This window comes from Barbatula barbatula, assembly GCF_947034865.1.
Source record: "Barbatula barbatula genome assembly, chromosome: 3".
NCBI lineage: Eukaryota > Metazoa > Chordata > Actinopteri > Cypriniformes > Nemacheilidae > Barbatula > Barbatula barbatula.
In genome coordinates this window covers 27,322,624-27,338,372 of record NC_136764.1, presented here as the reverse complement: position 1 = coordinate 27,338,372, position 15,749 = coordinate 27,322,624, and the positions used below count along the sequence as shown (strand labels likewise).

Sequence of the window (15,749 nt, the reverse complement as noted above, 5' to 3'; positions counted from 1 at the left end):
ATTGTTTAATATACACAATAATTTACAGTTTATTATATTTTTTGTATTATTTACTGATCATTGTTATGATTTGTTCATGTAAATGTGCCTGCCCCACGTTGAGTCCTTACAGCAAAAATGTCTTTTATAGTGAAATTTTATCAAAGACAAACAAGTGTAGTTTCTATAGAAACAGAAATGACCACATGAGCACATTGCTGAGAGATTAGGCCACCTAACTACCTCACTCACAAGATCCCCAAAATATAAGCTAAATATCATCTCATCTGTGTCCGTATTTATTGTGTGTCCTTACCAGACAGCTTAGTTATTCTGTACTTTGAACTACATCTAAAAATAAATGTATATTACTGCTTAACTCATGTGTATTAAGATGCTAAGAGTCAAAACTAATGTAGAGCTTGCTGGCTGCCAGTTAGCTGCAATATTAGCAAAACATGTCATTTCCGCAACATGTCTTTTACCGTGTTTACTGTATATTTAATTACAGATATTAAAATCTTAATGACTCCATGCAAGTTTGTTTACCGTTGAATATGTATTACAGGCTAAAATTAACAGGGATTGATTTTTTAACATTTTTGGAGAGTCAAAAGTGCGAGTAGTTGCAGAAACACCCGTAAATGAAATATACAAAAAAGGTAAGACATTTTTAATGTATGTATGTTACTATTCATTCAAGTATACAAGGAAAATACATTAGACATATATAAAATAATTCCCTAAACTATAGCTTTATCTAAATATTAAGAAAGTGTTATAGTTTTCAAAATAAATAATATTCTAAAGTGCATATAATGCCATGTTACATACTCAGTCAAAACATGAAATGAAAAAGTTAGATATATTGTAGCGTTGATTTAAGGAATCTGACATGTGAAAAATGTGTGCTAAATAATCCCTTGGGTATATTTCATGAGGATATTGTAATATTGTCATACCATCACGAAGGTTTGAAGATCTAAACGTTACAGCGTTACAGACATGAAGCTACACATTACAGAACTAAGACATAAAAAAGAGGTTGTGTGTATAACATAGTGTTAAAATATAAAATAACTGTTCTTTATAGCCAAAAGTCTTTTTACACTTTTTGTTCTCTGCTGCATTTATTTCTCTGCAATGTTTCTGTGGATAGAGCTGTTATCATATTGCGATTTTCGGATCATTAAAATGAAATATATTTGGAATCGTATTCAATCTTTGTCAAATCTGCAGATGAAACTGGAATCACTGACAGGATTCCTGAAGTCTGTAGGAAACTTATTCACACCTGCATCTCATTTTTCATTCTAGCATAGCATCACCTTCATTTGATATGCTGTAATAATTTAAGTAATGTCTGCAGATGTCTCAACATGGCAAATAGCAAAGGTCAGCACGTTTATGCAAAGATCGCATCTGCGTGTTTGTCTGCGTGTAATATGATGTCCTATCTTGGTTGCACAGCAGGCTTGGTCCATCTAAATCCAGACAAAGGGTCAAATCAAAGGTCACGGCATGATGTTAAACGTATTCAAATATTTGTAATGACTTACATTAACTCTCTGGTGGTGGCACACAAGAGTTTCTTCGTGATCGACACATATTCTTCTGTTAAGAAAACCAAACAGTTCTTAGAAGTGCAACGAAATCCCTTTCCCTTGCAAACTTAAAAATAACGAAGCATTAAACAAAAAGCACAGCATAAAAAGCTGTGTGTACTGTATGTTGGTGTACAAAAAGAGGGACTGCCATCATTTCAATGTTCATTGAAATGCCGACTTTACCTTCTCGTGAAGGCGGAAATGGACAGCTGGATCTGACAGCCAGGGGTGCATCAATGCCTCCCCTGCTCCTATCCTCCAACTGCACATACACACACATACAAAGGAACATCATTGATGAAGAGGTAATGCAACATAGACTGTAGTGGAGTTTTTATTAAAACATTTAAAAAACTTAACTAAGCAGCTGCCATTTAAAGGTAAATTTGACAGAAAAATGTAAATGACCCCATAATCTTCATAAGTCATTAACCGAGCCACCATGCGGTGGTATCACAAAGCTAGGAATATATATGAAATAACCTCTGACTGTGCTCCACCGAAGAAAGGTGCGGTGCTACAAACTTTGGATAGTAGAGACTGAATAAATGATGGGGTAAGTATCGTTTTCCAGGAAACTCATTTCCAATGTCAAACATAGTTCTTTCTCTTTGCTATACCTTTTGTCTACAATGAGCATTTTGGAAATGAAATCCTTGGCTTCTTTTGAGATGTCTGTGAACTCGCCCTCCTCAAAGTTCCACTGGCAGGCCAGGATGTTATTTAAAGTTTCATTATTATCATCCCCAAGGAATGGAGACAGACCGCTAAGCCTACACAACACAATTTATAGTTCATTATTTAAAAATGTAAGGGACAACTTCAAGTTTAGATAGAACCTTGTGTTTTGATGAGTGTAACTCACAGCATGTATGTGATAACCCCTAAACTCCACATGTCCGTTTTAAATGACACAACTTCATAGTTAACCACTTCAGGAGCCAAAAACTCTGGTGTCCCAAAATTCACTCGAAGCTTCTCTTTGGGCTGGTACCTGAGAGAATAAATCAAACAGGGGAATTAATTTACTTTTATGCGGATGCAGCATACAGTACATTATGTCCCATGTTCGCACTTACTTCCTCGCAAGCCCAAAGTCAATGATCTTGATTTTATTTGTTAATCTGCTGACACACAGAATGTTCTCTGGCTGCAGAACACAATATACAATATGAGGTCAAATGACTTGAGTTGTTTAAAAGCAAGGTTGACAATGAGTTCACATAAGATGATACATTATATTCATACATTCAAGGTTTTAATTCTTGCTCTGCATTGGTTCTCTGTTACCTTTAGGTCGAGATGAAGGATGTACATTTTGTGCATGTAACACAAGCCTTCACAGATCTGTCTGATGAACATCACTGTGTCGAGCTCTGTCAACTTGTAGTTTTCGTCAATGATCCTGTCGAAGAGTTCTCCTCCATCAACACTGTTCAGAAGAACAATCTTTTACCCCTCCCATCATCAAATATTGTTTTTAAATAACATAAAACTGCTGAGCAGTGTTGGGTGTAACTAGTGACCAAGTAATGTCATTTCATAACTTTTCCTTTGCAGACGTAAAGAAGCACTATTATTGTACAGCCGGACAATAATAGTATAGAGTAATAGTATATGTGAAAAACAACCCACAGCCATACCCATCTAAAATCGCCAATACAATATAAAGCCACAAAAAGCACATACTATTCAAGCACAAGGATAACGTCATTCCTGGACTCATATGCAGCGTAGAGCTGAATCAAGTTGGCATGGTCGAGCTGGTTCATAACCTGAATCTCATTCTTCACCACCTCCTAGTAAACAAATCAAATTAACCCATTCAGTTTACAGCTGGATTCTTCATTGAAGCTTCAAATATAAATTAGAACTTCATTTGCAAAAATCGCTGTTGTTTTGTGCCATATGCACCTTTTCCTTTTGACTTCTTGCTTTGATTATCTTCGCTGCCAAAGTGAGTCCAGATGAATTTTCGATGCATTTATGTACCTGACCGAATCGACCTCTGCAAAAAGATAAAAATAGTTGTCAATGTCAAAACAATGTTTTTAAAAATCCCATATTCAGTATGAATGTCAATGCATTAGAAAGATAGAACAAGCTCAAAGATGCACGGGTTATAAACAATAAAAGAGGATACAGTATTAAACAAAGACAAAAATATATTACGTTAAAATATTTGCAACACTGAGTGGTTACAAAACATTAGTGGAACGTATTAGGGATGAGTCACGATTTTCAAATATTAGATTTGTTGATTTAATAGAACATTGAATAATGTGTGCGATTGTGCGATTGTCGTGACATAACAACAACCTTCATGTAACCAGAGGGTGTCGCTGCTAATAACGCATCTATAAGCTGTAAACAGACAACTGAAGAAGTCTCACACTCGCTAATATTACGTAGGCTACACACACTGTCGACTTGAGTGGCATATACTGTAACATTTTTACGGCACTATAGTAGCGCAACACGTCGTCATTCAAAAATCTCTTCTCGCTTCACATCAGAAGCCTGTTTTCAGAAGACCATCAACAACCCCATGCCTGTTGCTGGTTTCATGGGTCTACGATCTGCTGGTCACCATGCCACTTTTTGATTAAAATCCTTCAATTCATACTCCGGCTCATTTCAGGATTTGTAAGCACTCAACGATGGCTGCAGCAATGCAGACTGCTCCGGCAAGCGAGGGACAACTTCCATGACTGTAAGTTTGTGGGAACAAGATTTCAGGGAAGGACATACACCAGGTCTGCTCCTCTTTATGCCAGGAATTAAGATTTTGGTCGATCGGATCACAAGTGGATGAAAGAGGCACATTCTTGTTTACACCTGCTGTAATCCATGTATTCTGTCCATTTTTGACCACTTCTTTGCTGATTTATTTAAAGAAATATCTGAAATAGCAAATATATTTACCCAGCCAGTGTAAATGTGTTTGCTTTTACAGATATTTCATTGCAATAGACTAAATAAGTGCATGCAATGTATCTGGATGTATGGATCTGCTCTCCAGGGGAGTTCCCCTCTATGGGGATTGGGAGAAGTGGTCAAACAAATTTGGAGCAGATACGGCAGGGCGACAGGGGACCGATTAAAACTGTGCTGCTTTTGACTCTGGCTTCAGCGAAGCGTGTAAGTGAAATTCATCCACTTTCTATGAATCCTGCATGTATGAAGCCAAACCCAGAGTTTATGCCCAAAGTGATTAATTCCTTGAGCTAAGGGCATCTTCGGATCAGCAAAATTTGAATACTCTATTCCCAGTGCATGCTTTGCGGATTTACACAAATTGAACTGCAGGGTTCCGATTGTATGTTCTGTCATTTGATTGTTTATTATATTCATATGTTTCAGCACGTTATCCTACAATTGCTATATGGCTTGATTTAATATAGCATATTTCCATTTGAATTAAAAAGGTTTGTCATCATACAGATGGAAAGCGTGTATGGTCTCTCTCTCTCTCTCTCTCTCTCTCTGTTTAAGTGTGTGTAGCCTATACATGCGCGCAGGAAGCCTATATGCGTGCACGCGGTGGAGGGCTGGTAATTTCGTAGAATTTTCAAATAATTCCCAGCAAATTCGTGCATGCGAATATTATTTTTGCTGTTAATGCCCATCCCTATAACGTATTTATGTGATGAAGGACCCCTAAGGGAAATGATTTTGTACATCAAATGGCCTCTACTTTAGACGATAAAAAACATGACACAAATACCAAAAAAATGTAGTTAGTTTTGAGAAATGAGCTAGCATCATTTGGTTCAAGACGCAACTTCATTTGAAAGTATGTTATGTAACATAATGACATTTTACACTTTGAAGTATAGCTTAACTGTCCAAATACTTTTTGGAGCCACTGTGTATGTAAAACTATACTTTAAAAGTCTTAGGCAGACCAGGAAGAATTTCAGTGATGCGGTTGTAATGCAGTGGGTGTCATGTTTGTCATATACTGTTCTATCAACAACAAGAAAAAACTTCTCTTTGAAGTGCTAGATTAACACTTTATGATTAGCTTCCAGCTGGTGTGGAGATATAGTTTCACATATCCTAAAAGCCCTATGTAAAAATAACTGCCTTGACTCTGGAGTTATGAATCGGTGAGAAGAGGTTGGATGGAACGGGGGAGTTACGCAATTAGCCTTTGAAGGGATTAGCAGAATACACTGTCTAAATTTACACTGTCCCTGAAACGTTCTGTACTTAGAAAAAGGACAGAATATTCATCCACAGACCCTCCAAGAACTTCATGACGGTTGATGGTGTAGAAGTTGTTAATCTGGTTGGGCTTGGCAGACACAATGCGATGGTTGAAGGGTGCTGGTTGAGGGGGAGTGCAATCTGCAGTAGAGAAAGAATTACCAAACAAAGTGAGATGAAGTTATATAGAAGGGAAGATCTGCACGTGGGATGTTGGTGTCCACCAAGCTGCTAATCTACATTAATGTGGGTTAAAGACTGCTGTTAAAAAATGTGTTCCTGTTCAACTGGTAGAGCACTGTGTGCACGAAGGTCATAGGTACATTTCCCAAAGAACACACATATTTATAAAAATCTTGATCTAGAACATAATTGCTTAAAATCACTAAGTATTTTTTATTTAGTGTATTTTAAGTTTTACATAATTTTTTATCTCAGTGGTTTCAGATTTCTTGAGCCACTGTACACTATATAACTGTACTGTGTAGGACATTTGCTACCCCGCCCTCTATGTCCTGGCACTGCTATTATGCATATACATGTACATATATATATATATAGTGTGAACGCATTGACATATTTTATTAACAACTGAACGGAAATACGGTAAGTCTTACCAATGTAGAAGTTGTCATATTCTTCATCTTCCTCGTCATCCTTGTATTCTTCCTTCTTAATTTTGTTAAAATCCAACTCAATTTCAACACCCTCAGCTTTGAAAACACCATGTAGATCTTCAGGTTTCTCTGGCTCCTGCTCAACCTCATCTTGTCCTCCCTCAACCCTGCTTTTCTTGTGGTCCTCCAACCCCAGATCTTCATCTGTTACATGTCGTTTGCTGCTATTGGTCACCTCATCCACCTGCTCGGACTCATGGCTGAAACAATTGAAGTGGAACAGAAGATTAAGTATGTCTGATCACTGGAAAATATTTGATTTGGTCTGAGAAGGATAGAACAGGTACCTTTGCAATGAGTCCTCAGGTGGAAAGGGGGGTTGGATGTCAGTAATATTAGATTCTAAAGGAATCCCAAACACTGTCTGATCTTCAGTATCTTTGACTTCCTGATCTTTAAGCATATCTGTGGTCTTTGGTGACATCTCATCTTCCACTAACTGCTGTGCTTCATCTTGGACCTCCACCGGCGTTGGTTCCGTTTCTTTCTTCTCCTCTTCTTTTGGCTCCATAGTTTCAATATTTTCTTCTTCTAAGAACTTTTCTTGTTCAGTTGGAGGGGTCTCGCCTTCATCTAGAATGTGGTCCTGCTGCATTGGGGTAAGCAAGCCCTCCTCTGACTTCTGCACAGCTGCATCCAGATGGTGGGACACTTTAGAGCGTTCTGCATTCTCTTGATTAAGCTTCTGAACTTCCTCGAACAGCAGTGCCTGTTTCTTCAAAGTGACTACATCTACAGTAATATAAAAACAATAGAAAAAATCTTTCCAAGTGCACATCATTTGAGGTCCAGCGTAGTCATTGTACAATCATTGTAGTTTAACTTGTTTAGCATTTTATCTAAATTTACCTATACAATCAGGTGGTTTCTTCTTCTTCTGTGCTTTGAGACCTTTGAGACTAAGACGAAAGGTCCCCTCTTTACCTTTGCGATCTTTTACCTGCAGTACACATTTAGCACATTTGTTTAATGTTTTCTCAAACCCGACAACACTTTGTGCAGTTAATTCTTGTGCAATTATTTCAAAATATGTAGGTGGGACAAAATACACAATCTTCCTTTTGAAAATACACAATCGTGGTTGATTAACCTGAATGAATAAAAAAGTTAGCACTTTTTATAAAGCAAGACCATTAATTAGGTTGAAGGATGCTTGAGCTTGTAAGTGGACACCAGGATGTTGGGATCATTTTCTGAATCCCATTAAGCCTTTTTTAGGGGTAACAGTCTGACATGACACCAGTGGGGTGAGTTAGCATCACTGTGATAGGGGGATGTTAAATAAACATGTTTTACACTCTCTTCTTACAGATGCAAATTAATAATACTGTTATAATAATAATACTGAAAATAATGTCAAAATATTAACACAAAATATGGCAGAAAGAAGACCAATTTCCATCACCTTGTTAAAGTCAAGCCAGCAAGAATTAGTGTAGTGCCATGTACATCATGCCTGAAAATCTCTAAAAAGCATCTATATAATGATTCTCCTTGAATAGTTACTTCCTCCAGTAAGAATAATCCTCTAACTCGTAAATGCTGATATAGTATTTCTCTTTGTAAATTGAAGGTGTACAGGTTTATTCCAGTTAAACATGTAAGATCGTGATAATGTTTTTCCTGGAGACTCACCTTGCTTGTGACAGGCTCACCATTTTCTGATGCCTCCCTTTTGGTGATCAGTTTGCTTTTACTATCTTTGGACCTGGAGGCTGAAACCATTTTGTTCTTTTGCGCAGCTGGGCCTTTAAATATAACATCCATGATTTGGGAAGTTTTAACAGTTTCTCCAATAAAGCTGACCACCTGCTGTATGCTCATCACCAGTCTCTCCATTCCCTCCAGCTTCTGGGTTTGCTGTTCTGAGCGTTGATTTACTGCCAACATGAAGCTGTTCATTTTTTGGCATATTTCCTTCATCACATGGCCTGGTCCTGTATGTATAACTGGAGGAAAATGGATCTCCTCATTTTCCACTTTCAAAGTTTCTACGTCCCTTTCTATTCCATCAATATCCTGAGACATGCCATCAAGTCGGCTGAGCACCTTTTCCTGGATAGTTATCAGCCTGTCCATTTTGCTGCTCAAAGTCTCAATCCTGACCTGCAGCAGGTCAATACCAATGTTCGATTCAGAACTCATGGTAGAATTAAGGTTCCTAATCTGAAGAAAAGCACCAAATATCACAGGCTGACCTGCCGACAAACTAACAGAAAACTTTAGAAGATGCAGCCAGCTTGGTCTTGATATTTAGGAAAAAAATTAACAGTAATCCAACAATAATCCATCAAGCCAAACAACGATGGTGATATTGGTAAAACCTAAAACAAAATTAAAGTAAAAAAAAACATATCATATTTGAAATGCCCCAATAACAAATCGATCCATCCATGTCTTCATCTCCGTTTTGAATGACTCTGTGTGCTTCCCCAAAGTAGAGGACATATTAAGAATGGAATGAGGCGGCCTCACTAAATGTAACCGGTGTGTGGGTCTTACGTCAGCAGGGCTCGGGGAGGGGCTAAGTTTGGCTGAGGAATTGCTGTGTGTTATTCGAGAAGCTTTGACTGTTAAACCCATATCAGATGCCTCCCCACCAGGTGTCAAAGGGGCCCTGGAGACCTAGTTTCTAGTTAGAGCTTCTCAGTAAATGAATGGAAAGAATTCTGAGTGTTGACTTCTTTTTCACCTTGAGAGGTTCAATCTGAGACATCATGTTATTTAAACTTTCTGATTATTATTTATTTCTCATATTTACAGGGACCCAGAAATTAAGGTTGGGGAAGCAATATGATATTAAGAGGTCTATAAAACATATAAAAAATAAATTGGACAATTTATGCTGAATAAAATGCCATTTCCAAATAGTTCTTCTGATGTAGAAGCTATTGGCTTATGATGACATATTATGACTGAAGAGGTTGTGGAAGACTTTTGGAAGTGGAAGACTGAAACTTTGAACTGAAACTAGAGCTAGTGTCAATCATCTGACAAACCCCTCCACTCCAGTTCTCTTAAAACAGCTTACTCATCCACAGTTAAGACAGTTATGGTTCCCACCCCGCTCTCCATGTTCTGTTGGACCCAGCAGTTGTGCAGTAGTCAAATGCAATTTATATTACCGTAATGTTTTCCTCTAAATACAAGCATGATCACTGTGTTGTCCTCAACAGATATCAACTATCGTCTCACCAATAGTCATGCTTAAAGCCAAGATGTGCCTACATTTGAAACACACCACCTTAACATTGTGGTCACGGTTTAGAACTGGCGCCTGCAGCTGTAAGGCTGTACACACTGTGCGTACTACAAACAACCCAACTGACCGGAAAAAAATTCGATACCAGCCACGTGTTCCTTATTTTTGATAGCTCTGTATATATATGCAGATACATTTATATTTAGTCATTAAGCAGACGCTTAGTCATCCAAAGCGACTTACAAAGAGTTCAGGGAGCTATAAGCTATATGTCACAAAAGAGCAATAGTACAATAGGTGCTAATACAAAGTTACTAGTTTCAACAAAAACCAGACCACTACCTATTGAGAGAAGAGGGTGAGTGTACATTTATTTTTTTAAATGTCTCTCAAGTATTCGCCGAAGAGGTGTTTTAAGTTGTTTTTGAAGGTTGTGAGAGACGTGGTTGAACATGTGGAGAATGTTCCAGGAAGGAGTAGTGAAGGGGAAGATACACCCATAAAAAGTGCATTTTAACCAAAGCCGTTAATGTTTGGCACAAGAAAACATCAGATTGTATTCAACACTTGTTGTTTATTTTTACATTGTACAGGCAGTAGACTGGTGAAACTAACTGGTATCTGGGATCTTCACAAACAGAGGGGTGTGCTGCACCTGTTGCTGGACACCAAGAGATGACAGAGGAGAAATCCAGACAATGCAGGTCATTCAATGTTGCGTGAGTCAATTTAGGACCTGCATAATAAGCAGCACAAATGTATATGCATACAGTAGGTTGACACACACCATACCATGCATAGTAATTTACAATTATTACTGGCTTTTCAATGTTTTGGGGCAGGGGGGGTTGTGCTGAGGTATGATCTTGTCCATCCCAGTACCCTTCCCCCAACACACACAAATATACACTAGTGCCTAACCTGGTCTGAGTGAAATCAAAGTATTCACCGTGTGTGCAACCCCATCAGCACATCCAAGAAAAACACCTCAGCTATCTTAGCCAGAGTATAAATTTGGACTGGCAGAGTCAGAGCAACACAAACAGGAGAGGAAACATACCATTTCAAGACATCAAATTAGCTTCGGAGGCTTTAGAGTGAGTAGGAGCCAGCAGAAGACATGTCTTTTGTTTTTACTAGCAGTTTACAATGAAATTTGAGAGCAGTAAATGCAGCCATACTGAGAATTAAAGCAACACTTTAGAATTTCTGCTCACGGGTTGCCCCATGTGGTTGATGATCGCAATTGTCTGTTACCAGTGTTATAAATGATGTCCCGATGGGCAGCAGAATACATGGGAATTGTTTAGTAATCTGATCGAACTAGCAAATGCTGAAAAGTTGTTTGGAAACCATGTCGCACTCTTCCAGGGGATGGGCGGGGATGTGTATACAGACTAGAACACAGGACTTACAGAGTGTGGTTGTAGCTGCTATGAGGCTGCTCAGGTAGCAGCGGCAGAATAATTCATCTGGTCAAGAGCTGTTCTAACACTGAAATAATTGTGGAGACATTATTTTGAGGTTGAAAAACTACAAAGTGTTGCTTTAAGCCAAGCCTGTTTTGTGGGGCCAAGAGTGGGTAAAGGGGTGTCACACCACAGATAACTTGCTGCGCTTAGAACTGTGGAGTAACAAAAATGGTCAGCTATGTCATTTCTTCAAATGTTTTGAGCTATGTTCTAGTTAGATGCCTTACCATTTAAGTACAAGTGCAAATTGTTCATTTGACAAGATGAAATGCAATGGGTAAACATATACACACAAGAGGACTATGGCTTTAAGCAAATAGAAGCACAGATGATCCTGTGCGTTTTATTCTGTAAAAAATGCTAAATTACCCAGAAGCTTGAGTTCAAGTATCGGTTTCACGTATCGCCCATCTGGCAATATCAATAAATGTCTCTCCAAACCCCTGATAAGGAGAGAGGATCGTGTTTCCAGACGATTCTTTCGAGTCTGCTATCTCTCTCTCTCTCTCTCTCTCTCTGTTGAAAAAGTGTGTTTGCACAATGTTATATCTGTGTTAATACTGTAATTGCATTAAAGGCTTCATTCGGTCATCGGATGAGCGAAGCCAAATCCAGAACAAAATACACTTTTTTTAATTTGTTGTGATGAAAATGTTCATCAGTTATGGATTTAGATATCAGTATTAATTATATATTCTGAGATATTGTTTGTTTTCTTCTGTAAAGTTAGAGGTTTGTTGATGGCATTGCTCACAAAGATAGGGTTGTAAAGAATGTAGGCCAGTTGACCAGTCCTACTGCATGACCCAATCTCTGAGCTTCAGTTGGCAGATTGCGCTACTGTCTCAAGCTAAATGCCCAGATGAACTAATTCTAAATGTTTACATCTCAGATACATCTGCGTTCCTCAAATGTTCATTAATTTATTACCACACTTACACTACAATACTAAAAACTAGACTAATAAAAGGTATTTAACTTGTACAGCAGTACTAAATAATGTACTGCTTTCGGGTTAAGGATATCGTGTTAACATAGAGTTAACATTTGACATTGAGATGACTGTCAAAAACTGGACAAACACAGTGACATAAGGATGACCATTCAGCAGGGACATTTCAGCCACTCCGTCCAGTCAGAACACTTTGTCCTGAGACATTTGAGGGGGTTTTGATTTGCAACCCCTTGGCCCTCGATTCCAGTATCATTTTGCCTGCCAACGGCCACACTTTCCAGTGACAGCACCAGGACAGGACACGTGCCCAGTGACTACGTCAAATAAGAGCCGTACAAAGTGATACACAGCTCATCTGCATACAGTAAAAGTATTACCTGATTTTGAGTTGTATTTTTCCAAGTGCTGCTTCGGGTAATATTGATGTTTTGTACCTTGTTACTACTCCTAATGAGATGGCTTGGGACTACATTGCAGAACAAACTACACTTACCTTTATTATTTATTACTTTTACTAAGACCACTATGGCCTTGTTATGGATATATCTAATTTACTGTGAAGAAAAACGATACCATAATAAAAACGCATCTGCTCTGGTCCTCAAAATCCTCTCCCAATACAAATGAACGACAGGATCCTCTATAAAAGCACACATCATTTTATTCACGTAGTCAGGCTTTGCTTGATCAAAATACGTACTTGTGTACTTGCTAGATCGGACTTGGCAAGTTCAGAACTTGCGAGTACTAGATGCATCACTCAATTAAATACATGCAGTCCTAGTTTGTAATATTTATATTAATGTAGCTTTATTTTTAAACAAAGTAAAATGAAATATTATGACATAAAACACAACAGGCCTTCCTGTCGTTTTCATTAAAAAAATGTTTAAATGTGATTCTGACAATGTGTCTGCTCTGATGATTTACATTTAGTAATTTTTTAGCAGACGCTTTTATCCAAAGCGACTTACAGATGAGGAAACATTGGAAGCAATTATAACAACATAGGCAACAAAATACATAAGTGCATCAAACTAGTCCATTAAAGCCTAGCACAGTATACAAAGCTAAGAAAAGTGAGGGTAGTAGGTTTTTTTTTTTAAAGAAGGAAAGGGAAGAGAGTTAGGAAAAATTAATCAGAGACGTGTTGACGGAAGAGATGCGTTTTAGGCGTTTTTTAAAGATGGCAACCGAGTCTGCTGATCTTGTAGCAGCTGGTAGATCATTCCACCAATGTGGAACAGATCCAGAGAAGGTACGGGAGAGTGACTTTTTTCCTTTTTGGGATGGTACCACTAGTCGTTGTTCCTTTGCAGACCGCAGTGATCTGGCAGGAACATAGATCTGCATTAGCGAGTGGAGATACGATGGTGCGGACCCGGTGTTGGTCTTGTAGGCCAGGAGCAAAGCTTTGAACTTTATGCGGGCGGCCACAGGGAGCCAGTGTAACCTGATGAAGAGCGGAGTTACATGCGCTCTCTTCGGTTCATGGAAGACCACTCTTGCCGCCGCATTCTGGATCATCTGGAGAGGTTTGATTGTGCAAGCAGGAAGTCCAGCCAGAAGCGCATTGCAATAACCCAGTTTGGACAGGACAAGAGCCTGGACTAGGACTTGCGTAGAGTGCTCCGATAGGAAAGGTCTAATTTTCCTAATGTTGTAGAGGATGAATCTACAGGACCGGGTGGTGCTGGCAACATGACTTGTGAGGTTAAGCCGATCATCGATTACCACTCCCAGATTTCTGGCTGTGCTGGACGGTGTAATCGTTGATGAGCCTAGTTGAATGGCAAGGTTGTGGTGAATCTTTGGGTTGGCCGGGATCACAAGCAGTTCCGTTTTCGCAAGGTTTAGCTGCAGGTGATGATCCTTCATCCAAAGGGAGATGTCACTCAGGCATGCCGCGATGCGAGCAGCGACCGTCGGATCGTCCGGTTGAAATGACAAGTAGAGTTGTGTGTCGTCGGCATAGCAGTGATAGGAGAAGCCATGCTTCTGAATGACCGAGCCGAGGGATGTCATGTAAATGGAGAAGAGTAGCGGTCCAAGCACTGAGCCCTGTGGCACCCCCGTGTTGAGCTGTTGGGACGCGGAGACCTCATCTCTCCAGGATACTCTGAATGACCTACCCGAGACGTAGGACTCAAACCATTGCAACGCCATTCCAGAGACACTCATAGCACTGAGAGAAGCCAGGAGGATGTGATGATTGACAGTGTCAAAGGCAGCAGACAGATCCAGTAGGATGAGCACAGATGACATGGATGATGCTTTTGCCAGTCTCAGGGCTTCGATGACTGAGAGCAGTGCAGTCTCTGTGGAATGACCGGTCTTGAAACCAGACTGATTGCTGTCCAGGAGGTTGAACACAACTCGCTCCAGGGCTTTGGCGATGAAGGGAAGAAGGGAGACAGGCCTGTAGTTTTCTAGCAGTGTAGGGTCCAGGGTGGGTTTCTTTAGAAGTGGTGTAATGCGGGCCTCTTTGAACGCTGTGGGAAATGTCCCAGTGGTGATCGAAGAGTTGCTCATGCAGTAGATCCGATAACCAGGGAGCCGACAGGGATGCACGGGCTGGTCTAGATGCAAGAGGGCATAGGTTGTCCAAGCAGGATGAAAGCGTGGAACACTTTGTGGCATTGTCTGTATTCAAAAGAGAGAGCTCATCAGAGGGGGGGTGCAGAGAAGACAGCAGACGAAAAACAGGAGGGAGGGAGAGACCGCAGGTTGCGCCGGAAGGGGACCATCGGTAAGACATCTGCGATATCCGGAGCAGTGAGGTCGAGGGTGACGAAGAAGTGATCAGACGTGTGCAGCGAGGTGACCTGAAAGGGATGAGTGGAGCAGTACCTTGTGAAGATCAGATCTAGATGGTTTCCAGACTTGTGGGTTGCTGATGTGGAAACCTGCTCGAGGAGAAATGATGCGGTCAGGTTGACCAAGTCAGCAGCCTGTGGTTTTCCAATGTGGATGTTGAAGTCACCTAGTACCACCAGGGGAGTACCATCCTCAGGGAAGGATGAAAGAAGCACATCCAAGCTGACCTGGGGGACGATATATAACTACAAAATGACTTTTAACAGGGTGGGTGATAGTAACAGCATGAAACTCGAAGGAGCTGTTGTCACACATGGGTGTTAGCTGATTGAATTTCCAGTCTTTGGAGATGAGTAGACTGGTGCCTCCACCCCTTCCTGTTATGCGAGGGCTGTGGGAGAAAGTGTGGTTATGGGAGAGGGCAGCGGGAGTGGCAGAGTCCTCTGGTTTGATCCATGTTTCTGTAAGTGCTACGATGGAAAGACCAGAATGTTTAACAAAAGCTGTAATGAAATCAGCTTTGTTCACAGCAGATTAGCAGTTCCACAATCCTATTGGGAAAGTAGAAGGGGCAGTTGCTAGCAGTGATACATTGTGAAGATTATTAGCATTGCGTCGCCTTCGGCATGCGGCAGATGATTTACGTGTTGTGATAACAGAAAGGTTTTTAAAACACATATTTAAGAGAAGCAGAAAGTAAATAGGGAGAAACATTAAAAATAACAATAAAGGATTAAGTATTAGTGCAAACAAGTAAGACAAAAAGTGCAAGAGTTAACACAAAACAAAATAGGTACAAAAGAAGTGCAATACTCAAGTGCCCTGTCG

The 15,749-nt window shown here is 39.9% G+C and overlaps 1 protein-coding gene across 1 annotated transcript; it reads right to left on the bottom strand.

Annotated features, from left to right (window-relative positions):
* Positions 1 to 630: 630 nt before the first annotated feature.
* Positions 631 to 8,901, bottom strand: mylk4a (myosin light chain kinase family, member 4a). The gene is made up of 14 exons (XM_079451919.1): positions 8,111 to 8,901; positions 7,325 to 7,415; positions 6,763 to 7,207; positions 6,416 to 6,675; positions 5,834 to 5,939; positions 3,501 to 3,594; positions 3,276 to 3,385; positions 2,877 to 3,018; positions 2,666 to 2,736; positions 2,452 to 2,580; positions 2,207 to 2,359; positions 1,770 to 1,848; positions 1,539 to 1,593; positions 631 to 1,463 (listed from the first exon to the last, which is right to left on the bottom strand). Exons 1-13 carry the CDS (start codon positions 8,618 to 8,620, stop codon positions 1,540 to 1,542), a joined length of 2,244 nt encoding a protein of 747 aa, XP_079308045.1. The 5' UTR covers positions 8,621 to 8,901; the 3' UTR covers positions 631 to 1,463; position 1,539.
* Between the last annotated feature and the right edge of the window lie 6,848 nt (positions 8,902 to 15,749).